The sequence below is a fragment of the Scardinius erythrophthalmus genome (genome assembly GCF_964197995.2).
Source record: "Scardinius erythrophthalmus genome assembly, chromosome: 24".
Classification (NCBI taxonomy): Eukaryota; Metazoa; Chordata; class Actinopteri; order Cypriniformes; family Leuciscidae; genus Scardinius; species Scardinius erythrophthalmus.
Genome location: NC_138244.1, coordinates 24,070,249 through 24,098,201, shown reverse-complemented (window position 1 = coordinate 24,098,201; position 27,953 = coordinate 24,070,249). Strand labels below are relative to the sequence as shown.

General features: G+C 41.2%; 1 protein-coding gene across 4 annotated transcripts in view; it reads right to left on the bottom strand.

Moving 5' to 3' along the window:
* wwp2 (WW domain containing E3 ubiquitin protein ligase 2) overlaps positions 1 to 27,513 on the bottom strand; it is a 65,525-nt gene extending 38,012 nt beyond the window's left edge. For 3 of the 4 annotated variants that reach the window (XM_081355654.1, XM_081355656.1, XM_081355657.1), the window contains exons 1-5: positions 27,445 to 27,509; positions 26,565 to 26,666; positions 24,653 to 24,809; positions 24,286 to 24,407; positions 22,172 to 22,309 (exon numbers count right to left, since the gene is read on the bottom strand). In XM_081355654.1, coding sequence (XP_081211780.1) covers positions 22,172 to 22,309; positions 24,286 to 24,407; positions 24,653 to 24,809; positions 26,565 to 26,637 — 490 coding nt within the window. In that variant the 5' untranslated portion in view covers positions 26,638 to 26,666; positions 27,445 to 27,509. Of the gene's footprint in view, positions 1 to 22,171; positions 22,310 to 24,285; positions 24,408 to 24,652; positions 24,810 to 26,564; positions 26,667 to 27,444 lie in introns of all 4 variants that reach the window. The other variant, XM_081355655.1, reaches the window with a different exon arrangement.
* Positions 27,514 to 27,953: the final 440 nt, after the last annotated feature.

The window sequence follows — 27,953 nt, the reverse complement described above, 5'->3', positions numbered from 1 at the left end:
ATGCTCCGCCCCCTGGGCCGGCAGCAGCCGTTCATTTGCTTTTAAAGGGATACACACTAAAACAGCATGTTTTTCTGAGCTCCAAAAAATGACAATTTAACCCCCTGAGGTAGGCTATCGCGCCGGCGCGATAGGCTCGTTTTTTTCCTTATCAGTGCAAAAGAAAAGGAAAAAAAAAATTACTTTTTATCTTATATGCTTGTGTTATACATCAATCGATCCTGTTAAGTGTGTATTATTTTTGTGTATACTCACAATAAAAACAAAGTGTTGTGTTTTTCGCCAAATAAAGAAAAATAAACATGATGCGAGTTCTGCCTCCTCTCTGTCAGTGAAGTCCATTCTGAAACGCGTCCGAAAATGAACTCAGCGAATACTAATAGTTTTAAAAAACAGTCAAACAGGCATACAGACACACAGGCATGAAGCTTGAATTATCTTCTTTTAAATGAAGTAATTTTTATTTTTTTTAAAAAATTCTCTGTTTATGTAATCTTTATGAAAAGAGAGAGATGTCAGTCGTTCTCATCTCAGCTCATTACGTTTTAATCTGCCCCGCCCACGGAGAGCGCGCGCTATTCAAACGCAAATGACTGAGGCGATCCGTGCAAACTGTGAACGCCCCCATATCAGCTCGAGAAAACACATCAAGCTTATTCAGATCATTGTGTCTCGCAGCGCTGTGAGGAATAATAATAATAATGGAAAATGTACCTTAGAAGTGCTGGTATTGAGGAGCAACAGATGGAATACTGTAGTAAGTTTTTTTCATTCTCAAGTAAATCGCGTTTCTGTGTGAATGAATGAACGGCTGAGATGCACGCTGTTTACCACAACTCGCAAAAAGACGGTTTAAATTTGAATTGCGTTTCTGTGTGTGAATGAATGATCTGCTTTTAGCAAACTATTTTGCTATACTGAGTAAAAATCGACTGAAATATGCTGAAATAAAATGTATTTGTATAAGCAACGTATTAAACTGCAAATTAACATTTATATTCCTTATAATAAAAACTAAAGACCTATGTTACAGACATATGAAAGACAAAATTTCGTTGACTAGTTTTGGATAGATTATACATTTTTACTGTAAAATATCTGCCACCTCAAATAAGCTTTTGTTTGCCAATTTTTGCTAATATGTTAAATATAGTATGTTTTGTCAATGTAAGCTATATTCAAAGTAATGAATCCTTAACTTTGAAATATGTATGATAAAATATATACTTTAGTTTTTGCAAAGAAAGATTACACTTGAATTGTTGTTGTAATTGTAACCTTTTTAATAAAAAAATATATTTACAAGGTAGATGTAAACAAATTTTAAAAGGTAAATATAAGCCTTTTCTTTAAATCATTTTTATTGTGTTTTATTATTCACAAATTTGGGGAGAGGATAAATATTCCAAAACTGAAAATACAGTATTGCAAAAAATACAAAGAATTAACTGCACAATTACTAGACATGTTTTCCTTGGATATTATACAATTTGCAAGCACAATTTGTGAAAGAAAAAAAAATTTAAAATTTGAGATGCTTCCAACTGTGAACCAATTTGGTAGAATATATATATATATATATATATATATATATATATATATATATATATATATATATATATATATATATATATATATATATATATATATATATATACTGCTCTTGCATTCTTTCTTGTGGCTATAGGTGACACACCTGAATGAATGGCTCATTAAGTATGCAGGCCCCATTGTCTCCTCAGGTGTGAATCACTAAATATGCATGATGGTGTTGAATTGTTGACGCCCTTTGCGCATATGGCCTTTCCAAACAAAAAGTGTTTTACAAGATTTAAATCAATGTATTGTGTTATGTCAATGATTAGGCAGGATGATTTTCACATCATTTTGAAGAAAAAACTCTAGGCAACGACAACGTCAAAAGTCTTATTGCCACATATTTAGTATGTGTTTTGTGGCCTTATTTCAGAAACTTTAGTTTTTAGTTTTTTCAATAACCATGCATAAACATTATTCTCTCAAAAATACAAACATGTACATGCATGTTGCTCACATATCATGCTAGCCCTGTTTGTGCTAAATAGAGTGTAATTACACCTTTGCCATTAATATGTTTATAAGCAACTGAAAAAAGCACAATTGTCAGGGCATGTCAGAACATCTCAAGGACCCCAAAAATCCCTCAGACCCCTGAGGGTTAAACATGCTGTAAAAAATTATCTGTTGGGTATTTTGAGCTAAAACTTCACATACATACTCTGGGGACATCAGAGACTTATTTTACATCTTGTGATAAGAGTCATAATAGGTGCCCTTTAAAGAATTTGCTGATTTTCTATCAGAGTTTGTACTGGCTGCAGATGAAGTCCTAATTGCTGATGATTTTAATATTCATGTAGATAATGAAAAAGATGCATTGGTAGGGCTGGGTATCGTTAAAACATTTTCGATACCAATACCGATACCGGTTCCTGAACGATACTTTTTTCGATACCAATTTTATGAAATCCATTTTAACAAGATTACATAACACATTACCTCAGAAAAACTTTGGTTTTATTTTTTTTTCAGTTTGACTCATGCTCCTTAGCCAGTGCACAAAGGAACAAAAAAAGCACATAGGAACAATTTTTTTTTTTTATAAAGAGCTCATGCTCACCAAAGTTGAATTTGTTTGATAAAAAATATAGTAAAACTTGTAACATTGTGAAACAGTATTACAATTTAAAATCTTATTTGAATATATTTCAAAATGCAATTTATTTTTGTTATTTATCTTTTGATCGACTTTTCCACATCTTTAAGGTATTATGTGTGTGTGCTCGCGTCTTATATGAATTTGTGCGCAGAGAGTTTGTGTGTGTGTGCTCGCGTCTCAGAAGTATGTGCGTGGAGAGTTTGTGAGTGCGCGCGCACGTCTCATATGAGTATGTGCGCGGAGAGTTCCGCGCATCTCATGTGTGTAGAGTTTGCGTGTATGTGCGTGAGCGACTTTAGGTGTGCCGTTGTGCATTTCATTATGTATTTGTTTGAGCACTGACGTTGACGAGTTAACCCCTTAGGTATCGAAATCTGGTACCGAACAAAACATGTAATTTTTCGATACTCGATAGTATCGAGGCAATTCGGTCGGTACCTCGGTACCCAGCACTATGCATTGAGATTGGCATTTATAGACAATCTAAACTATATTGGAGTTAGGACTAGGGCTGGTCTGAATACTGTTTTTTGAGCTTCGAAGCTTCGGTCGTAATGAACATCGAATATTCGAAGCTTCGGAGTGAGAGGGTTGAACATATCCTTCTCTCTAATAAAGGCAGGAAACTCTATGTGTCTGTATGTTCGTTTGCATTTTGATTATTTCGAGAACCGTTCATCCAATCGACTTCACAGGGAGTGCAGTGTTGCATTTGGTGCAATATAGATGGACACGCGAGACGCGACACATTCAGAATTAATAAACTTTTAGTAAACTATAGAACAGCGCGAGCGGGAAGCGGCGCACCTCACGTGAGCAGGGCTTATATGCTCCTAACGGACACTGCACTAGTGATATAAAACGCACACACACAGGTCTGTTAACTTAAGCAATACTTTTAAGGTAGTCTAATATTTTTTATATTTTTCTGACTAACAAATTACTGACACAGTAAAGGGTAAATTTAAATAAAGAAAAACGAAATTTAAATAAAGAAAAAACGAAATTTAAATAAAGAAAAACAAAATTTAAATAAAGAAAAAAACTTAATTTAAATAAAGAAAAAAAAGAAATTTAAATAAAGAAAAACGAAATTTAAATAAAGAAAAACGAAATTACGTTAAATTAAAAACGAGATTAATTTAGATTGATAATAACGGGTAAAAAGGCTAATACATTTTGTTTTATATTATTCTATTTTCCACAATGTCAAAGCAACGCAGCTTAACCCAAAATACAAGCTCAGGCATGCACTTCGGTCCACACACACTCCGCTGTTCTGCGCTCTAGCCAGAAAACACTCCCATTGCTGGAACACTTTTAGGCGTCGGTTCTATTTCTAGCATGCACGCGTTTTCCGCGTGGCTCGAGCTGAGAACGTGTCTCACGCAGGCAGTGTACAAACTCCAACCTGTTAACATGGGAGCCGAAATAAAAACGGACACGCTACGCAGCTGAGACGCTCATGCCACGCAGCCAGTGTGTCGCCGGCCTTATTCAAGCGCGACTGTGAACCGTTTCGCGGGGGATCCCAGGTGTGCAAAAAAAAAAAAAAAACGAATATTCGAATGTCAAATTTTCAAATCGAATACCACCCCACCGAACGAATATTCGAATATTCGAGTATTTGGGTCCAGCCCTAGTTAGGACCCTTGTCAGGACCCACTCATTGTCGTAATCATACTTTAGATCTAATATTGTCACATGGAATTGAAGTTGATGGCATTGAAAACAAACAAAACTAGAGGTTTTTTGCATTTTGTGGAAAAACAGCACTATTGCATACAGAAAGGACTTACCAACTGCTTTTTAGACCCTCTTAGAAGAAAACAAACACAACCCTAGGTATTTATTTGATACAGCGGCTAAATTAACGAGAAATAAAGCTTCAGCTACAGATATTTTCAAACAGCACAGCAGTAATGACTTTACAAACTTCTTTACTTGCAAGATTGATAATATTATAGAGAGAATTATAACCATGCCGTCTACTACAGCAGTGTTTCCCAACCCTACTCCTGAAGGACCCCCAACACTGCATGTTTTCTTTGTCTCCCTAATCAAACACACCTGATTCAACTCATCAGCTCATTAGAAGAAACTCTAGGACCTGAAATGGGTGTTTCTGACAAACACATGACCTCCTCAAAAAGGGTTTGTAATATACCAGCAACTGTGAACTACAAAACTCAGAATCCAGAGCTAGCACCAGAAGGCACACAGCATAGCTAAAATGCAAAACGCTTCTCCAAAAGGCTCCTAGCCAGCCGAGGATAGAAAGGTAACCATGGCAAAAGACCCAGGTACCAGACCTACCACTGGGAGGAGCCATGGATGGGAGCATCCTCATCCTGCAGACACCACAGGATCTCCAACAGCAGGCAGCAACAACATCCTCCTCTATGACCTTCATACAGCGGCCATTCAGAGGCTGCACAAGGACGACTGGACACACCTGCATCGGACCTACAGGAGCTTCTAACACTAGTAAGAGAGCTCCTGGAACAGTACTCATCTGAGGAGTACTGGGAAGAGCACGCTTCTGACCGTAACACCACTTAGACCAGCTCAAGTCAGCGACGCCGCAAGAGCAGAGTGACACTGCAAACTTCAGACTTCTTGTGACTGAGAGCAGAAGCTAACAACCACCTGCTGCCCTTCTGCCATCAGCATTAGGTCTGTTTGAAACTCTCCTCACACTACACAACTCCCATAACCACTTCCTGCAACCACAAAAAACCACCTGCCCCACACCAACTGACATGAGGACGATAATGACTCTCTCAAAACACCTGCTGCTTGACAGCAAACTCAGAGACCTAAACCTTGCTCCTGGCTACACCAGAGGCCAGGGAAACCACCACAACCTCCAGCCCTGTGTGCCAGGTGTGTGTCTGATCTTCCTGCATCTTCATCATCGTTCGCCGTTGTCTACAGGACGGACAACAACGACTGCAACGACATGACCAATCAAACACACCACTGTTCCACTTAATCTTCACAACCCCTCACCCAGGCAGACTCCGCGATGTTTGGGTTTCCCCACTGAGATATATAAAATCGCTGTTTAGCTAAAGTTGTGAACCCCTTTGTTAACAAAGGAGCTTTGAAGTAAGGGACTGATTGTTCTTCCAAGAGGTTAAATTACTTCATTCTTCTGTTCTGTTTCGGTTTTTCAGTCACTTTCACTTTCCATTTTACCCATTTTTTAGATTAGTTATGTGTTCGTCATTTAGTTAAAACTTTTGTGCACATTCATGCGAGTTGATTCTGGTCTGCTTATAAATCGATGTCGATTTAATGGTCATGATCACAGTCACATGCTAAGAAAGTTATTTTTATGTGGCTACTGAAAATATCCTTTTTGAAGAGTTGATAGACGATACTTGATTGTAATATTAATTCAGTTACATGAAGTTAACTCGATTAACTGATCCAAATATTTATAAAAATTATAACGAGTTATGATTAATTATTCATATTTCCCTTTTTTTTTCCCTAATTTGCTACACTCATCAAACTCAAAATCATCTAAATCAACAACATGTTAGACCCTATATGGACTAAGCTACTGAAAGAGAAGCTTCCAGAAGTCATAAACCCTTTTCTTAATATCATTGATTCATCTTTAGGGGCTTTCGCACCAGGTAGTTCTGGGAACTTAGTTCTAGGAACTAACCACCAGTGTGGTTCCCAGAGAACTATTGGTTCCCCTAGGAACATTTTCCTGGTTGCATTCGCACCGGCAGAAGGAACTCTGAAGTGACGTAAGTCCCAAAATCAGGGTACTTCCGCCACAACAATAGCACAGGCTTGTTGTTATGACTTTTATTTTGACGGCACGGCTGACCGTTATTTTGACGGAACTGAGAATGCCAGAGCACACAGTGCTCGCATTTTCCATGTTCATTAGTTTACGATCTGTCTAACAGTCCTGTCTAATATGTTATTAGATAGAACTGTTATACATAGAAAGTAGACAGTATATAAAAAGCATTAGCGTATGCCATGTGGTTGATGTCCAGTGTTGCTAGCTGAGCAGAAATACATAATCATGTTTGTTTGGCTTGGTCCCCTCAAAGTTGCGTTGGATTTTCTCCAAAAGGTGAAGAGGTCAATCTACGGTTTTCCATGTTCGTAGAGTTAGTTTGTGGAGTACATATACAGGCTATAATCTGTGTGTTTACACAGATTTTTTAAAAATGGCGGGTGCTGGTGTTTCGCGTGCATTCGGCCAATCAGCATACACTAACGTCACTGGTAGTTCCTATAGTGCTGGTTTAGACCCTACTCTGAAGTAGGAAATAAATTAGTTCCTCCAAAAGGAGCTCCTAGAACTAAAATCATTCCTAGTTCCTGCGGTGCGAACACGGCAAAATCCGGGTACTTCCGCCGATAGTTCTAGGAACTATGAAAAGGTTTCTCCGGTGCGAAGCCCCTTTTGTCATCAGGATCCGTACCGAAAACTTTTCTAGTTAAAGGATAAAGGCAGTATCCTCACAACTATTTTCCTTTTTAGAAAGAAATAGTATCTGCAAGGACTTCCAGTCAGAATTTAGACCGTATCATAGTACTTAGTCAGCTCTCATTACAGTTACAAATGATTTGCTCTTATCATTCGATCATGGTTGCATCTCTTTATTAGTGTTACTGGATCTTAGTGCTACATTTGATCCTATCGACCACAACATTCTATTGGATAGACTCAAAAATTATGTTGGCATTAGTGGAATTGCATTGCCATGGTTCAAATCATACTTATCTGACCGTTATCAGTTTGTTGCAGTAAATGAAGAGGAGTCATATAGATCACAAGTTCAGTATGGTGTACCACAAGGCTCAGTACTAGGACCGTTGCTGTTCACTCTGTACATGCTACCCTTGGGAGATATCATTAGGAAGCATGGCGTTAGTTCTCTTACGAGAGGTTCTCTCGTATTGCGTAAGTAGCTTACGCTGCGGGAAAGTCTTCTTTCTCGAGATACTGAAGCCAAAAAATTATCCTTAATTTTTAATAATCTTGTCAACGCAGTGCGGCAGCATGCAGACCTAGGACAGGCTTACTAGCGTGCCCATTGGCTGCCCTGCGGCAACTGCAGCAGCCTATCGCTGAGCCCTAGGCGTGACGTCACGACCAATGAGCGCGCTTGGCGTGCTTCATGCGTCACAGCCCGCCAAAAGGGGTGTGGTTTAGCGTATATAAGCAGGGCTCAGAGGCTGCTTCACTGATTTCTGCTTCAAGCTCTCCGCATCGCTGGACTCTGAGGAAGCCGCCGTCGAATCAAGCGACCAGCACGCCGAGGATCTCAGACTGAGGAAGCCGGCCGCCTTCAGCTTTCCCTGCCTGCTTCGCTATCCGGCGAATATATCCTTTATTTGCTCTGTGTGTGTGTGTTTGTGTGTTCACCCCGCGACACACTTTGCATCTAAAAGAGCGCGAGGCGTTGTTTCAAATGCCTCGCTCATCCTGTGGCTCGTGCAGAGCCACGCTCAGCAACGGAGACCGCCATGTGATCTGCGCTCTCTGCCTGGGCTTCGACCATGCAGCCCGCGCCCTTTCCTCGGGCGGCTGCGAACAGTTCGAGGATTTGCCGATGTCGACCCTGCGGGCTCGACTCGCCATGTTTGATGATCCTCCCCCTTCTCCGGCTGCCTCTTCCGGGCCGCGTAAGAAGAAACGCCGCTCTCAAAGGCTTCCCGAGCCGGGTATGACAGCTGAGCGCTCGCCGGAGCCCCTCCCGCAAGCCTCGCTCTCTCCTTCTCCCCCGCCCTTCACCGACGCGCAGCGGCCGGCCATTGCCCGCACTGCCGTCGCCTCAGGGGACGAAGCAGATGACGCCGCTGACAGCTGCTCTCTGCTTGCTTCAGACAGCGAGGAGTGGTCGGGCTCTCACCGCTCCGCCTCCTCGACTCAGGAGTCTAGCTTAGGAGCTGAGCTTCTCCGCCTCCTCACCAAAGCGGTCGATCAACTGGGACTTGACTGGTCCCCACCGAAGGAGCCTGCACCTAATCGGCTCGACGGGTGTTTTCTGCCTAGCCGCCGCCAAGCGCCAGCCTCTAGGTCAGCACCCTTCCTGCCTGAGCTCCACGCGGAACTATCTAAGTCGTGGAATGCGCCCTTCTCCGCTAGACTCCGCTCTTCAGTCTCCTCGGCTCTCTCCCAGGTGGACGGGGCCGTCGAGAAGGGATATGCTAGCATCCCCTCCGTGGAGGAAGCTGTGGCAACGCACCTTTGCCCGCCGTCTGCCAGATGGCGCTTAAAGTCTGCCCTGCCGTCCAAAGCCCGCAGACCGTTCGCCGCCTCCGGCCAAGCTGCTTCTGCCCTGCACTCGATGGCTGTGCTTCAGATCCTACAAGCCGACCTCCTCCGTGAACTGGATGAGAAGGGCCCAGATCACACAGCCTTAACGGATCTGCGCAGCGCTACGGACCTTTCGCTCCGTGCCACCAAGACCGCTGCACAAGCCATCGGCAGATCTATGGCCGCGCTCACCATCATCGACAGACACCTTTGGTTGACGCTGGCAGATATGAGTGAGACAGAGCGCGCTGTGTTCCTCAATGCCCCGCTCTCGCCCACTTGCCTCTTCGGCCCTGCGGTCAGCGGGATTGTGGATCGCTTCTCCGAAGTGCAGAAGGCGTCGCAGGCCATGAACCTCTTCCTGCCCCGCCGCTCGAGCCCAGCCGCAGGCCGCTCTCAAACTCAGCCTCCTGCGCGCAGCTCTACACAGCGCTCGTCTCGGCCACCTACTGCTTCGCAGCGACGTCAGGGCGGCCGCCCTAGGTCGCGCTCGACCAGCCGTCACAGACCGCCGCCCCCCCGGGGACCGCAGCCCAAGATAGCGCTGAAGTCTGAGCCCGCAAAGTCCTCCTAGCACCCGTAAGGAAGAAAAGATGGCAGAGTCCCGCTGCGGCCGGACCGCCATCAAAGCGCCCAGCTCTGTCAGTCCCCTTAAATCAGGCTACTGCAGCAGCTTACACCGCAGCCAACGAGCCAGTAATACCACTCGCTCACCTGCACACAAACGCCGTTTTTACGGCGGCCCAGATAAATCTCAGAAAGAGTATAAATTCGGGTTTTCTGGCCGAGTCACCATGTTCTAGTCCGCACGGACAATACATCGGTAGTGGCCTATATGAATCGCCAGGGCGGTGTCAGATCAACGACGCTCTGCACCCTGGCGGAACGCCTCCTCGTGTGGGCTCAGCACTCTCTGCGCTCGCTGAGAGCCGCGCATGTGCCTGGCCACCTGAACGAGGGCCCCGACAGACTGTCCAGGGACAACGTTCCCCCTGGGGAGTGGTCTCTACACCCCCAAACAGTCCAGTCACTGTGGCGCCGTTTCGGCAAAGCAAAAGTCGACCTTTTTGCATCAAAAGACAACGCTCACTACCCAGAGTTCTTTACGAAGAACGAGGACGCGCTGGCCCAGACCTGGCCCAGCGGCCCGCTATATGCTTTTCCCCCGGTCTCTCTGCTGCCTCAGGTCATCAGGAGAGTCAGGGAAGCGCCCCACACAGTGCTCCTCATAGCCCCATACTGGGAGAACCAAGCTTGGTTCCCGGAACTGATACAGCTGGCAGACACAGTCCCCTGGCCGATACCGGTGAGGAGAGACCTTCTCTCTCAAGCCCGCGGCTCGATCTGGCATCCCCATCCAGAGCGCTGGTCTCTGCATGCATGGAGCCTCAACGGTTAACGATCTGCCAAAAGGGGTTATGAACACGACCATACAATCTACACTTCAAAATGGTCTGTGTTTAGCAAATGGTGCACTGCCAAGGGGCTCGATCCACAGACATGTGGGGTATCGCAAGTATTGTCTTCACGCGTTATCTATTAACGCCGCATGCCTTGAGTTCGGACCTAACAACTCTAAAGTTATTCTCAGACCGAGGCATGGTTACGTTCCCAAAATATTGGGCTACGTTGGTTGATTTAGCTCAACTGGTTGAGCTGCACTGTGCAGGGAATTGTCAGTTCGGACCGGCTGTGCCGCTCCGTGCTCCCTAGTATGTGCTTGTGTACTGTGCTAGCCTTTTGTTGGGCGCCCGGCTCCCTGCTATCACGTTCCCCGGGCTTTCCCTGGGACTCATTCAGTGGATGCTGGGCGCGCACGGCGTTGACAAGGGAGTTCCCGCAGCGTAAGCTACTTACGCAATACGAGAGAACCTCTCGTAAGAGAACGTATCGGTTACTAAACGTAACCTCTGTTCTCTCTAGAAGAGGGAACGAGTATTGCGTAACCCGCCGTGCTCACGCCACGAGCTCACTCGCTTCAGCGACAGAAACCAGTGAAGCAGCCTCTGAGCCCTGCTTATATACGCTAAGCCACACACCTTTTGGCGGGCTGTGACACATGAAGCGGGCCAAGCGCGCTCATTGGTCGTGACGTCACGCCAATGGGCTCAGCGATAGGCTGCTGCAGTTACAGCAGGGCAGCCAATGGGCACGCTAGTAAGCCTGCCCTAGGTCTGCCGCACTGCGTTGACAAGATTATTAAAAATTAAGGATAATTTTTTGGCTTCAGTATCTCGAGAAAGAAGACTTTCCCGCAGCGTAAGCTACTTACGCAATACTCGTTCCCTCTTCTAGAGAGAACAGAGGTTACGTTTAGTAACCGATACGTTTTCACTGTTACGCTGATGATACTCAGATTTATATTTCTTCATGCCCTGACGAAACTTATCAATTCACAAAATTAACGGAATGCATAGCTGATGTAAAAAATTGGAAGACTAGTAATTTCCTACTACTTAATTCTGAAAAAACAGAGATTCTAATCATTGGACCAAAAACCTCTGCACGTACTAACCGAAAAAACTGTCTAACGCTTGATGGCTGCTCTATCAAGTCTTCTTCGTCGGTTAGGAACCTGGGTGTGCTCTTTGATACCAATCTTTCATTTGAAAGCCACATTTCTAGCATCTGTAAAACCGCATTCTTCCATCTTAAAAATATATCTACACTATGACATATGCTCTGACAAATGCAGAAAAGTTAGTTCATGTGTTCATGACCTCAAAGCCTGCATAAATGAAGTCAGCCGGAACCGGGAACACTTCCTATAACACACGTGATGTACTCGTTACATCATAAGAAGAATGACATCTACGCTAATATTAGTCTCTCTGTTTATCCCGAGGTTTACCGTGGTCAACCAGATCCAGGCCGTATCAAGATCAGATAGAGGATTTGCGTGTAGACACAACCACAACACAGCCCTGAAGTGTCAGCAGAGATTGTATCAAAAAACCTGTCTCCATACCAATGTGATGAATCCGATCTTCAACCAGTTGAACTAGATAAATATTTTGAATATTCAGATTCCCAATCTGACTTTTGACCTATAATCCTGCATGAATCATAATCATACACTGTTCGTTTGTTGGCCAGAGGAGAACTGGCCCCCCGATTAAGCCTGGTTTCTCCCAGTTTTTTTTTCTCCATTCTGTCACCTGATAGAGTTTGGGTTCCTGCCACCTCTGGCTTGCTTAGTTGGAGATACTTATTATTCTTAATATTTTTATCTGCCTGCTTTGACAACATTGTATGAGAACTAAACTGAGCTGGACGACAACAAAAACTTAAAATCGAGTGACATTAAAGCTTATAGTACAAAAATAAAAAGTTACTGTAAGAAAGCTTAGAAAGTTTAAGCACAAGTTTCTGTTTACTGAGTGTGTGTGTGTGTGTGTGTGTGTGTGTGTGTGTGTGTGTGTGTGTGTGTGTGTGTGTGTGTGTGTGTGTGTGTGTGTGTGTGTGTGTGTGTGTGTGTGTGTGTGTGTGTGTGTGTGTGTGTGTGTGTGTGTGTGTGTGTGTGTGTGTGTGTGTGTGTGAGAGAGTGAGTGAGTGTGAGTGTGAGTGTGTGTGTGTGTGTGTGTGTGTGTGTGTGTGAGAGAGAGAGAGACTTTCTGGCTTTCCCCAGGCCTGTACACAAAGGCCTGTTTATGTAGTACATGTGTTTCAGAAAAAAACGCCAGGGGAAATGAGGGAAAACTTTAAACCAACAAGAGCGACTTCAGAGTGAACAGAGGACCCTAACAGACCTACACACACTCCAACCTTTATCCACTGCTGAAGGTCAACTATAAACTTGCACACTGAAAGAACACACTCCAGATCTTTATACTATGTGTGGCTAAAACAAAGATTTGAGATCAGATCACAAAGCCAGTTGTTGTTTTGGTTGTGAAAAGACTAATAATATAATAATATAAGCCAAACTGTCATTTTTCAAGTTTGTGTGTGTGTGTGTGTGTGTGTGTGTGTGTGTGTGTGTGTGTGTGTGTGTGTGTGTGTGTGTGTGTGTGTGTGCGTGCGTGCGTGCGTGCGTGCGTGCGTGCGTGCGTGCGTGCGTGCGTGCGTGCGTGCGTGCGTGCGCGCGCGCGCGCACCGAATTGCCTGAACATCCTCCCATCCACAATCTCAGTCTACCGGCAACCTTCCAGGAGGTTCTATCATCTGTCCATTCCCTTAAGAACAACAAGTCCCCTGGCGCTGATAACATCCCTGCTGAGCTACTGAAGGAGAGAGGGTACATATGTATGCGCACCCTCTACCAGTACATCACCAAGGCCTGGACTGATGAAAACATCCCACAGCAATGGAGAGATGCAAACATTGTAGTCATCTCTAAGAACAGGGGTGACAAGGCTGTCTGCTGCATAGTAGGAGCATATCACTCCTTTCTGTTGGTCTGTTTCCTTTCTTATGGCATGTCCTCCTGAGGTTTGGCTGTCCTAATAAGTTTGTTAACATCCTCCGCCAGTTCCATGATGGGATGACTACTCGGGTGACCATAGGCGGACAAGAGTCCGAGCCTTTCCTTGTATACACAGGGGTGAGGCAGGGGTGTGTGCTAGCGCCAGTGCTCTTTAACATCTTCCTCCTGTGTGTCACCAAGCTTCTCCACAACGAGATTGAAAACAGCAGTGGTGTGGCATTGGACTTCAGATTAGATGGCAACCTCTTTAATATTAGGAGGCTACACGCAACCAAAAAAATCTGTAGAGAACAGGTCCTGGAGCTGCAGTATGCAGACAACTGTGCTTTTGTGGCCCATACTCCAGAGGATCTTTAAACTGTCCTTGCTGTGGCAGTGAGGACGTACAAAAGGATGGGGCTGACTGTCAACACCACCAAGACAGAAGTGGTCTGCCAATGGAGTACCAATGTCACACCCACATTACCTGCCTTCACTGTTGGAGATAAACAGTTGTCAGTAGTGCCATCTTTCAAATATCTGGGGAGTTTTTTCTCTGAGGATAGCGGCATCGAAAATGAAATCCAGAGCCTAATTAAACAGGCATCAGCTGCCTTTGGGAGACTTCGGTGTAGAGTCTTTCATAATAAGAACCTTCATCCCTCCACAAAGGTCGCTGTATACCAAGCGGCCTGTGTCATTACCCTCCTCTATAGCTGTGAAGCGTGGGTACCCTACAGCTGCCACACCTAGTCCTGCCACCAGCGCATTCTGGGAATCACCTGGAGTAATCATGTGCCTCACATTAAAATACTTAAAAAGACCAACTGCAGAAGTATTGAGGCCATGATTACCCAGCGCAAATTACAGTGGTTGGGGAATGTGATAAGGATGCCCCCATGTCGGCTGCCCCGCAGAGTACTATATGGCCAGTTACATCATGGTCAACGCTTAGCAGGGGGGCCGAAGAAGCGCTATAAGGATCAAATGAAGAAGTGTGTGTGTATACAGGTTTGGCTATACTTGTGAGAGCCAAATGTCCTCACTTATATTGTGAAATATTATGACAACTAATTAGTAATGACATTAAACTGGTCCTCACTAGTTAAAAAGGCTTATAAATCAGGCAAAACTATTGCCTATTATTTTGCACGTTTCTGTTATAGGTAGGTTCAGGGGTAGGGATAGGCCATAGAAAACATCATTAACCTGATAGGAACTGGATAAAAAATATTTGAAAACTACTGATCCACAATATGATTTCTGACTTGTGATGCAGCCTGAATCATAATCACACAGTGTTAGTTCGTTAATATTCTACAGTATTATTGATTTGACTGCACTGACATTTAGATAAGAACTGAACTGAGCTGGACATCACTGTTCTCTGCAGAACTGCTTTATAGATGAAACAAACTAATTTAATAATTGATGATCTTTTATAACGGAACTGAATCAACACTGAACTGACTTCAGCTGAACAATGACACTGTTTTCTTTTAGAGCCAAAATGAACTCTGTTTGCATAATTTTCCTGTTACCACTGCTTTGAAACAATCTGTATTGAATAAAGCGCTATATAAAGAAAGAGGACTTGACTTGGCTTGGAACACTATCAAAAACAGATCATTTATCTTCAGAACAACAATAAAACCCTTCATACACACATAAGAAGCATTTGCAGGAGTGTGTGTTGGTTTTTACTGCAACATCATTGATATTTTAAGCAGCTTCAATCCAATCTGCTCAACAGGAACAAAAACTCAGCTCTATATTTCTTACCGCCCTGACGAAACTTACCAACTCACAAAATTAACGAAATGCACAGCTGATAGTAGAAGTATTGGACCAAAAACCTCCACAGTTTTTTTTCTCCATGGAGTTTGGGTTCCTGCCACTGTCGCCTCTGGCTTGCTTAGTTGGGGACACTTAATATTCAGCAATATTATTGATCTGACTGCACTGACGCTGCTGTATGAGAACTGAACTGAGCAGGATGATGACAACACTGTTTTCTCTAAAGCTGCTGTATAGATAAATCAACCAAATTAATAACTAATGATTTTTACAACCGAAATGAATCAACGTTGAACTTAAAGGAACACGCCAACTTTTTGGGACTTTAGCTTTAAAGGGGTCATATAATTGTGACACTGTCACACATGACACATGTTTTAACCACTCTATATATTATATTGATTTTATGTATATTAGAGTTTTAATAGGTTTACATGTTGTCTTAGTCATTTTAATCCATTTTATTCCTCTTATCTTTTGTATGTGTGTATGTCTTTAAATTATTATTGGTCTGCCTGTCATGTGAGTAATCACATGACAGGAAACAGGAACAAGACCGTATAAAGAAGGCAACATGCCAAACAATTGAGGTCTTGCTCACAAGATGACCAGGTGATCACCAGCAAACTGGACTGTGGAGTTACTTCAGTGGACTTGCCTTTCCAGCACTTTGGATTATCACTTCTGTGGACTTTGTATATACACCGGTGGACATTACTCACATTCACTTTGGGACAAGCAATACACCAGGATTCTTTGGACTGTTTTATGGTATGGTGCCACGGACTCCACGCTTTCAACAGACTTAGTTTTCTTGTATTTATTGTGTTGTTTTAAGTTCCTTGTGAATATTGTTTAATGCACTTTTATTCCGGATATATCTGTTGTTGTCTCATCTTTTAAAACACCTTACAAACTCTCACAGTTTAATCTGACCCCAATTTTAGTTAATGTAATTCAACCGAGAAGGCTGAACGTTACGTAATGGTACATGCACTTTTGCAAGTTGATTGTACTGAAATGTGTGTTGACAGTGCCTGTACACAACCATCATAAAATGATAAAAAATCCATCCAGTGTTTTTTTTTTTAATCTTCTTATATGTTTTCCCCCATCTCAAATCAAGCCGTTCGATTCTGTGACGTCACAAAATCGACGCCCCTCCCACAATTGTTGATTGAAACAGCGTTTCAACACAGACTCGTGAGCGAGCTGTCAATCTTAGTCCGCGCGGACCGACGCGGTCATTGTTGATACCTCCACTTGCTGATTTATTTGGAATGTCAGAGGAAGATGTTATCCAAACATATCATTTGCCAAACACTGTTATTTTAAATTTCCTGTGTTAGTAGATTATCTGCACCTGATTATCATAGGCTCTGCTTGTTTGCGACCCTACGCTCTTGGTATTGTGTTGGTCATAATGGAAAAGAGCTGTTCTGTCAGTAGATCACCTGCAGAACTACACACTCCCATCTGAGTTTTTATAGGATTGTTCGCTCTCACTAATTCGCCTCATTTAGTAAACCTGCCCTAAAGGTAGGATTGACAATTGTATGCTCATCAATAATTCTGATGAACAGAAAAATGCTGTATTAGTTAGATTGAGTATTAGTGTCTTTGCTGTCTATGCTCTTGGTCTTTTGTTCAAAATATTCACAAAGTCTTATGGCCATTTCACACCGCAAGCTTGAGTTCCTCATCAGCTTTACGTCAGCATAACTACATCGCCAGCGCATCTACACCGTCAGCGTAACTACGTCAGCGTAACTACGCTGTCAGCGTGTCTACGCCGTCAGCGTAACTACACCGCCAGCCAGCGTAACTACACCGTCAGCGTATCTACATCGTCAGCGTAACTACACCACATCGTCAGCGTAACTACATCGTCAGCGTATCTACACCACATCGTCAGCGTATCTACACCATCAGTTTAACTACACCGTCAGCTTAACTACACCATCAGCGTATCTACACCGTCAGCGTAACTACATCGTCAGCGTATCTACACCACATCGTCAGCGTAACTACACCATTAGCCATTTCACACCGCAAGCTTGAGTTCCACATCAGCTTCACGTCAGCATAACTACATCGCCAGCGCATCTACACCGTCAGCGTAACTACGTCAGCATAACTACGCCGTCAGCGTGTCTACACCGCCAGCGTAACTACGCCGTCAGCGTGTCTACGCCGTCAGCGTAACTATACCGCCAGCGTAACTACACTGTCAGCGTAACTACACTGTCAGCGTATCTACAGCGTCAGCGTAAATACACCGTCAGCGTAAATACACCGCCAGCTTAACTACACCTTCAGCTTAACCCGTCAGCGTATCTACACCATCAGCGTATCTACACCGTCAGCGTATCTACACCACATCGTCAGCGTAACTACACCATTAGCGTATCTACACCGTCAGCGTAACTACACCATCAGCTTAACTACACCGTCAGCTTAACTACACCGTCAGCTTAACTACACCGTCAGCGTATCTACACCGTCAGCGTAACTACATTGTCAGCTTAACTACATTGTCAGCTTAACTACACCGTCAGCGTATCTACACTGTCAGCGTATCTACACCGTCAGCGTAACTACATCGTCAGCATAACTACACCACATCGTCAGCGTAACTACATCGTCAGCGTATCTACACCACATCGTCAGCGTAACTACACCATTAGCGTATCTACACCATCAGTTTAACTACACCATCAGCGTATCTACACCGTCAGCGTATCTACACCATCAGTGTAACAACACAGCCAGCGTAACAACACCATCTAACCTCATCGTCAGCTACATCAACAACTTGATGGTCTTGAAATTTTAAGATGGGGAAGTTTTCTTTTCTGACATACTCCAGTTCTTGTTTAAACACATAAGACATGCTTATTCTGTGCATTTTGGCACTTTTTGTGTGAAATCATATTTATTTTGTCCAAGTGTGCTTTTATTTTAATTAAGCGTGAGCAGCGCAGTAAAAATAGACTTGTGCCGAAAGCCCCGCTCCACTGCTGCTCACACGCCGCTCCTGCTCCCGGTGTGAATGCACTCATTGGTAAACATGCATGCCGAAAAAAATATGCGTCATGAGTAAAAAATCTAACTGGTCACATTGCCATTCATTTTGTACATTGAGGTTACTTGATTGATTAGGAATACTTCAGTGGTCAGCCATGAGTCATGACTTCCTGTTTTTTAACTGGGGTGTAAATATGCAGGCCAAATTCCTATCCATCACAATAGAAAAGTCCAAAGAATACAGTAACAATGTGCAGAAATGAAACACATCAGTAAAGGGCTATAAGAAAATGGAACAATTGTTGAAAATGCCCATTAAAATGCCCACTATCAGTTCCACTATCAATAATTAAGACATTAAAATTGGAGATGTTAAGAATCAGCCTGGAAGTGGATAATCTTTACTGGCATCACACACAATACGGAGGATGGCTTGACACGTGTAATAATGGCATGGATTATTTGTACTTATGCACACAAGAAAGTCAACATTTTACTGATGAAGTCATGAGGCAGCGCTGAAGAGAAGTTTCTGTGCATGTGAATGTCTGTGTTGTGTGTGGGAGAGAGAGCAGGAGAAAGACAACATGCTTTAACAGATAATTATCCTATTGTTTATAATATTGTGTTTGTGACTTTTGCTGTGGTAGTTCTTTAACTAAAATAATTTCGCAAAGTGATATGGAACTGTAATGGTTGGAACTACTTTAGCTGTGCAGTTTTTGAAAAATCAATCAACACCTCCAAACATCTGTAAGCCAATCAGAATCGCACATTCTAAAACGTGGTATAAGTAAGGGATAATCCACGACTAGCTGTGCATTAAACGATTTTAATGAATGACATGAAGGCAAAGAACCACCAAGCGCAAAGTGCATTAAAATGCGAAGTTTGCAGTGCAATGTTTGACTGGAAGGGTAAAGATTTCTCTTTAGACCTAGTAATCTGCCCACTTTAAACAGAGATAAAGTAGTAATGTATGAATTATAGAATTTATTTGAATTAATTTTAATGTGAGTTGAATTACTTCAAAACCAGAGATGTTACTCCCTCGTTGCTGAGAAACAATGTAGCAATTAAGTAGCAAAGCTATTTTAATAATAAAAGTCATGGGCAGAGTTGATAACTTTCTGTACTCCTGAGTCCTGAATGTTTCTGTGTATGAAAGCAGTGTATTAATATAGAATGGGGATTAAATTGACTCGAACTGCTGATACATTAAACAGTTTTAACGCACACCTTCCAGCCGATCAGAATTTGAGTATATAATCAGACCATAATATAATTAAGCAATGTGACACACAAGGCTATGCTATATTGTGACTATAGTCGCGACAGAAGAGAGCTTTTAGGCAGAAGAGTGCTAAGAGTGTAGCAGAGTAGTTTTATAGAATGATTACCACATAACAGAAATATTAAGGATATAAAATTTCATTCAGATGTTATTTTAATAAACACAATTATAAAAGAACATTGCGTGACAGAACAACACCGACATATCTGCGCCCTCAGGCTCTCGACTGGAGAGATATGAGAGAAGAGGGGACGCCTGTACCGAACTGAGATGAACATCACAACTATGACGAGAAAAAACACGCTTGTGCATTCTGTCCTTTTTAGGAAACGTACTTGGTGCACCAGGGTTCGGATGGCAGCGTTCATACTCATTCAAATGAACCGCACTAACAGAGCAATCACACCAGGGTTCGTTTTAATCAAACCAACCATTGCCAAATGTGAACAGAACACACACTTAGCCTCCACAATTTTACAAGCTCTGCATCTGTTGTAAGAATACCGGTGTAATCTGAGACGGCCTGTAACACATTATTGTTATCATAATCAATTATTAAATTCTGGAATCGATACATTGAATTTTGCTATCAGATACATTTTTACACCCCTTCTATATGTGAAGAAGAAATGCACTCTTTGTGGTCATGTTGGTTTAATATGGTTTTGTAAAACTTTTATACCATAAGCAATAACTTTTCTGTGGTCGGGCCTCAGTTGTAGAATAATTTGCCGTTAGAAATTAGGATAGCCCCTTCCGTGATCACTTTTAAGTCACTTCTAAAAACGCACTTGTTCTCCATGGCCTATAATTAAGGTTGGTTGGTTTTACTATTTTCCATTGAGTCTGATATTGTTTTTGCCACTCCTGGTTATTTCCATTATATATTCGAGTCTGATACTGCCTTGCCACCTCTGATTTACTTTTTTTTTTTAGTCTGACACTGTTTTTCCATTTTTTTATCTGAGTCTGATACTGCCATCTCTGTTTTACTATTTTATATTTGAGTCTGATACTGTTTTGATATACCTGTTATAAGGCTGCTCTTAGCTTTGCTGTGCTCATTTGTGTTGTGTTGTGTTGTTATGCAGGTATTATTTTCTTTTAATTTTGCTGTTCTGTAAAGCACTTTGGTCAGCCAGTGGCTGCTGTAAAATGTGCTATATATACATAAAATGAACTTGAACTTGAATAACATTTTCCATAAACCTTGAGTTTTTATAGCTATCATGAATTATGAATGCATAAATATCACAAAAAAGACCAATAACATGCATTGACAAAATAAATTGGGACCGTTTTGATTTCATGCCAATTTTTATATTACTGTAATATTGTTTGAGTGTTTGTCTATATATACTGTTTTTCTGGTACATTTTCTCACTTAGAAAAGACATGCTGTAAAAAGGTCCAGACCTTCTGTCGTGAGTCAAAGGTCTTGCTACGTAAGACTAGTTAACGCTGCATTAGAGGGCAGACCGGGTTAGTTCTCACACGGGGAACTTGTCAGCAGCTGCCATAGCACTTCTCAGGTTGGGGTTGTCACATGCTTTATTTGCTGTAACTGTTATGTCCTAATTATATTTTCTGCTCAAAATAATGCTTATTTATTTGTGCTGTTTAACTAAATGTTTTGCTATAGAATTTGTTTTATTTCAATTTGGCTAAAAAGCAATAATAGGCTACTGAATGGCAGGTTCCATTGTGAGAACGTACTCATCATCTACAGTAGTTATATAGAGTTAGATATAAAAAAAAATAATGGCAGGTTGAGGGTTTAGCAATGGGAATGTTTTGAAGGTGAAATCTCAACCAACCCTTCCAGGAAAATAAAAACTCTTCTGAAAATAAATCTTGAATGAATGAATCTCACAGTTTAAAGACAACTCTAGATACATTTAATGCACATTCTCTGTATTTCTCTACTCGTGGCTTCAAATAAACATTAAATTGTTATATGTTGACTGATTGTGCTCTATAACATGCGTCGACCTTATGTTTCACAGAGTATTTAAGAGCAAGTCTCATGAATCTTTTTACAAGCTAGAGATGGTCATTCAGTAACTAAACTCGCTTTCCTGAAGCTCAAGCAGTAGAGCGTGGCCCACGCTAGCTATGCCAGTGTCAAGGGTTCGATTCCAGGGTACCTTGGTACCTCAATACCTTCGGTACCTTGAACACAACATAAGTCACTTTGGATAAAATGTTTTGGCAAATGCATAAATGTAAATGTAAACTCACAATATCAGTCTTTTTACAGGAACAGAATAAATTTAGTACCTGTCTCTAACTGACACATGAATGCTTTGTGCTTTCCAAAGCAACTTACTTCTAATCAAAAATGAGTGTGTGTGAGTCTGAACAGATTAGGTTTGTGAGTGGTCAATAGACCCACTGACCTCCTGGGCTCTGTTTGTCAGTTGTGAGTACACAGAGGAGAAAAGCCCTCTTGTGAGCATCCGCTTGGTCAAACTCAACTCTTTCCATACCAACCCCTCTCACCACAACCTCCTCTATTCCTGCAGTTAGTTTAGGTGGAGTCACAGCCAAGGCTTTGCAAACTCATGAATGTGCATTTGTTCATGTGTTCTGTGTGTTCTACGAGTGTTTTCTATGAAGTGTGCATGTGTGTCTGTGAACAGGACTTACTGTCTGAGGCAGCATTGCCATTGGGCAGAGATCCTAGATCAACAACCAGGCCGTCCAGACAGACGTTGAGCTCACCTCCTGCTACAACCGAGCCTTTGTTCTCGGTCTGTAGAACCAGACTGAGCTGAACATTCTCCACTGCCAGTCAGAGAGAGAGAGAGAGAGAAGAGAGAGAGAGAGAGAGAAGAGAGAGAGAAGAGAGAAGAGAGAGAGAGAGAGAGAGAGAGAGAGAGAGAGAGAGAGAGAGAGAGAGAGAGAGAGAGAGAGAGAGAGAGAGAGAGAGAGAGAGAGAGAGAGAGAGAGAGAGAGAGAGAGAGAGAGAGAGAGAGAGAGAGAGAGAGAGAGAGAGAGAGAGAGAGGGGCTTTAGTGCTGGTAGATACATTTGTGTTTTTTTATTAAAAACCTAAATATTCAACTTACATTCATGACATTTTATTTGACAGACTCACTCATTGTCATTAGTGCTGGTAGTGCTGGTAGATACATTTGTGTTTTTTTATTAAAAACCTAAATATTCAACTTACATTCATGACATTTTATTTGACAGACTCATTGTTTTGGCAAAACACTCACAGGTTCATATTTTGTGTTTTAAAATAGCAGGGAAGAAGTGAAGCTGGTTTAAAGGGGGAGTTTTCAGATGTTCATTGAGATTTCATTCAATCCCACATTAGCCTTAACATGTCTTTGAATCATAGAAATCATGCATTTCTGACACTGCGATCTGTTGAACACGTGCTGACATAATAATCTTGTTCAGACACGTGTCAGAACCTTATATAACAGCAAATATAAAAACAGCCTCTCTTTTTAAGAAAGTAAAAGAACAGTTCAATCAAAATTAAAATTAAAATCATTTACACTCATGTCATCTAAACTTGTACGAAGTTCTTCTGTGCAACAATAAAGAACATCTTTGAAGAATATCCTGTCTTGTAAATGTAAAAAAAAAATATGTATATGTAAATACATTTATTGCTGCGAATCTAAATATAGTGATATTTTACAGTGATTTGAATCTAAATATAATCTTTTTTTAAGCAAACCCAGCTGTCTTCTGCTAGACAGACAAAAGTTCAAGAATTTCTCTGAACAATGTGAAGCCAACAGCTGACTCAGAAACAACTTTACCAACTTGACCAAAAACACAGGACTAAAATTGCGGAGTGACTCTGCTGAAAGTCAAACCTCAAATGTTCAGGAAAAACACTGCACTGAGCGGAAAGGAATTCATACAGACCTATGCAAAATCTTTTGGCCAGTAGTGTCAAAAGAAACAGGAATGCAAAAGTATTAATAACAGGGGGGTCACAGTTGGAGACACTTCATATTCAAACATATTATTGATCAGATTATTGATCTTAACAACAGCCAAAAAGCATAATTTCCCTGTTTATCACTGTAAAGCTGCTTTGAAACAATCTGTATTGTATAAAGTGCTATAGAAATAAAGGTGACATATTTTAAATTGTAAAAATAAGACCTGTTTTGCTTTAATGTCAGTTACAAGGAGTTATAAAAGATCTGAGGTGATCAGCATTGATTTTAAATGTTTAAACTGTTTAAAATAATTACCACAATTAACGCAGAATCTGTATGCTTTTAGTTCTAATGTTGAATGGCTATAATTTCTTATTTTATCCCCATAACAAACATATATATATATATATATATATATATATATATATATATATATATATATATATATATATATATATATATGTTTAAAAAAGGCATCAGTATTGTTATCAGTAATACTGGGCTTCATTCATAGAACTTAGTGAAAAAAGACACCATTAAATAAATATTTAAAATACTGTCTGTGGCAAGCAGGACCTCACGGAGGAGCTTCAGAAGTATAAAAAGAGGAGCGACGACAGTGAATGAAGAGAGAGGAGCAGGCCTAGACTATTTACGTAATGCTTTGTTTATCTTTTACCTTCGTTTTGTGTTTGTTTATTTTGGACTAAAGTTTTGAAATGTCTGCTGGTTCCCGCCTCCTTCTTCCCTTATCAATGAACCTCGTTACACTGTCTCTGTTGTTTCAACATTAACTTGGAGAATCAATGTAAAAATATATTTATGGTGGTTTTATATTGTGATGACAACTTACTCTTGCCATCATGTGTTCGTAGAGTTTCCAGTAAGTCAATGGTGGCACTGCCCAGAAGTTCCTTCCTCAAAGTGTGACAACTCCACAACTTCAGATCCAAACGACTCTGAGGAGTCACGTTCCTGTAAAATTTTAATTAATAAATTGTTATTTAATAGATGTAAATAAAAACAAACCAAAAGGTAGAACACAACCAACTCAGAAAAGCAGATTTCTTCACTTTACTGATTACAAAGAGCAATTCCAATGGTCTTAGGTAATTATTTGTTATTTTTTCAAATTGTATACTTAAATGAGAAATGAAAAACATTTACATATATAACATATATAGTAACATATATATAAACTTAGTCATGTGATGCCTTACAGGGTGAGGTCTTCATTCCACTGCAGCTCAAGGTGTCCAGTGCGTTTGCCTGTTTTCTTCGTTTCACTGGTCAGACCATCAGCGGTCACTTCCACAAATGAACTCAGACGAGAGTGACGACTGGGGAGCTTAGGAGACTGAGGCTTAGCAGACAGCACTGTCAAATGAGTACAACAGAAAAACACCAAACATTATTCAAATTTTCAATGAGAAATTGTGCATTTCACTGTGATCCAAATCATTACAGAGCCATTCATCTCACATCATATTCACTGTTATTAAACTTACAACTTACCAGAAATAACAGACCAGGTAACATATACAGGGCATTTTGGGGGCCCTAAGCAGATTTTCAAAATAGGTCGGTCCCATGTAAAGTGTAAGTAATAATATAAATAATAAATAAACTGCTGAGTAATAATACCATTTTTGTAGCGTGAATTACCAAACAATACACATTGATAAAAAGTATATAGTAAACAAATGTTTCAAACAGATTAAAGTGCACAAGTACACAACTATAAAGAACAATTATTAAAGAATGAGAATATTTTCAATCAATATATATAGAAATATTTTCTGAACTGGCATGTTTAGTCCAGAAAGTTGCACTGCTTTGTGTACAGGGGTAATTTGAATAACTACTGTTTTTCTGCTGTTCCATATACACCACCTACTGTCAGAGTGTGAATGTGCAATTTCATTCAACTAAAATCTGAACAATTCAGAAGGTGTCTAGAATTATTCACTGAATTTTTAAGTGCCCACGATAACAACACTGTGCATTTTCAGTGCCGCAATATATTATAAGGTGACAGTGACACTGTTGTTACAAAAGCACAGCGTCTTCAAATAACAGCAGTCCTGAAATGCTGAACTGAACCGATAAGACACGCTGCAGCAACCACCATTTCAACAAATGTATATCTTGTCAAAATGCAGTACTTAGACTACCCTTGTCTTGCTCCTTTCTTTCGTCTTTTTCCTGTTTTCTGCACCAGATTGATTGTGGTGACTCTTTATTTTAAAACATTAATGCACAGAGTGATACGAGCAAACTTTATCAAAGTTATTTATACCAAGCAAACTGAGGCCATGTAGGGCCGGCTCTGATAACAACAATAATAAATTCATAACAAACTGCTTCCTTTATTATATCACTTTTCTCAAGAGTAGGGAACGTTTATGAAAAGTTTCAGCGTACAAGACATATTACTGCTTAGAGGCGGTTAATGGACAACAGATTTATATCAATAATTACTAAGTGGCATGTGGCAATGACTATGATTCCGGTAACACTTTATATTGATGGTCGCTTTTGAACATTCTGTTGACTATAAGTAACTTTGCAACTACATGTCAACTAACTCTCAGAGTATTAGCAGACTGTCTGCTTAATATCTGCTAACACTTTGTGATGTTCCCCCAACAGACATTCTACTGACTACAAGTAACTTTGCAACTACATGTCTTAACTTATTCTAACCCAAACCCTACCAGTCTACTAATACTCTACTAACACTTTAATGAGAGTTAGTAGACATGTAGCTGCAACGTTACTCATAATCAACAGAATGTGTTAAAGGGACCATCAAATTAAAGTGAAACCATGATTCCAACGTGGCAAAAACATTTATAATTTTAATTGCTGTACCAGGAAATGTGAGTAATGTGTCCTGACATGAATGCTCATAGTTGGACTAGCAGTTATGAAGTAAATTATTCAGCACACATCACCCTCTAGAGGAAACACTGCAAAGTGCAAAAACACATGAAGCTCTGATGCTGAAGTTGATGCGTCATATGAGCTGGTAAATCCCATCAAAATGATCAGTTTCAGATCAGTCATTTACAGTGCACAGTGCTGATGTTAACACAGGCTGGATCCAGAAAAAAAAGCTGATTTTCTTACCTTTCAAGGTCAACTGTGATTTCTCTGTGGCCTGAACGTTGGCAAACTGAGACACACTGGCAGCTGCCATCATCACATCACATCACATCACAGATCACAGCCCTGAAACACACACACACACACACACACACACACATACACACACACATTCATCATCACTCATATTCACTCATCTACAGTGAAATATAATCAGACGATAATAAACCATAGACGTGTGCGTTTACTGAGAGCTTCATCTAGCATTAAACTCACAGTGATCATAAGAGCACCTCACACACACACACACACACACACACACACACACACACACACACACACACACACACACACACACACTCACACTCACACACAAATATTACAGTTTAATACAGGAAAATTTTACATAAACTGTGAAAGCATTAAAAAATGTTAGGCTGGTCAACAGTAAAGCCGGGTTGTATGGTTATGGTTTATAAACCAAAAATATGGTTTATAAACGGTGAATCTGTGAATATCCGAGTCTGACAGCTTCATGGGTCAGAAACGATTGTGATGATCAGACACAAACAAACAGTAATCATCTGACGTTAACTGTTCGGTATGTAACGTTACATCAGGGTCGGATGATTATAAACACATTTCTTTTCGCCTCCGAATTAGACATCAGAAAGACTCAACCGAATATAATTTCTGCAGCTAATACAGATTTATGATCATTTATAATCTTAAGTTTAATGCATGTGTAAGACAGTGACGATGTTTGACTAGCTGCACATAATTTATAGAGAAAAGTCACAATATACTTGAAATCGTCAAGAACCACTATAAAAGCGAGCAAGTTCATGTGCAATTTAAACGTTTTCTGTCAATAATAACAGACAATAAATGTTTTAATCCCTACCTTTTATCTGCCGTGAGACTGTGGATCGCTAACTGTCATTTCCGCTTTAATGTCATGGTCATGTGACTCTCAGACGAGCGCCGCGGTGAATTGTGGGTCCGGATGCTCCATACCGTCAATGTGGCAGGGGTGCGTTTTCTGCTCACAAAAGTGAAGTAGCCTACATTTCTGTAAAATGTAAAAGATTTTGCCAAACCAGGTTCATAAATGTTCACACATGTTCACAAATTGAATGTATGGCATACACTGCTGATCAAATGATTTAGAACACCTAAATGTTTTGAATTGTTCACAGTTTAATGTAGGCCTACTTGGATTAAAACCGTCTATGATTAAAACACATAACAGCATAGCATTCTTTCTAGGAGGTAGGCTAGTCTATGTGTTTTCTTGCTTTAGATTAGGATGAACCCTTGACCAAATAGGCACAGATGTAGTCAAGACGCATAAACTGCTTAGACTAGTCGTACAAGTTAGTGAATTTTTTTCTGGTTATAACTTTTTTTAAG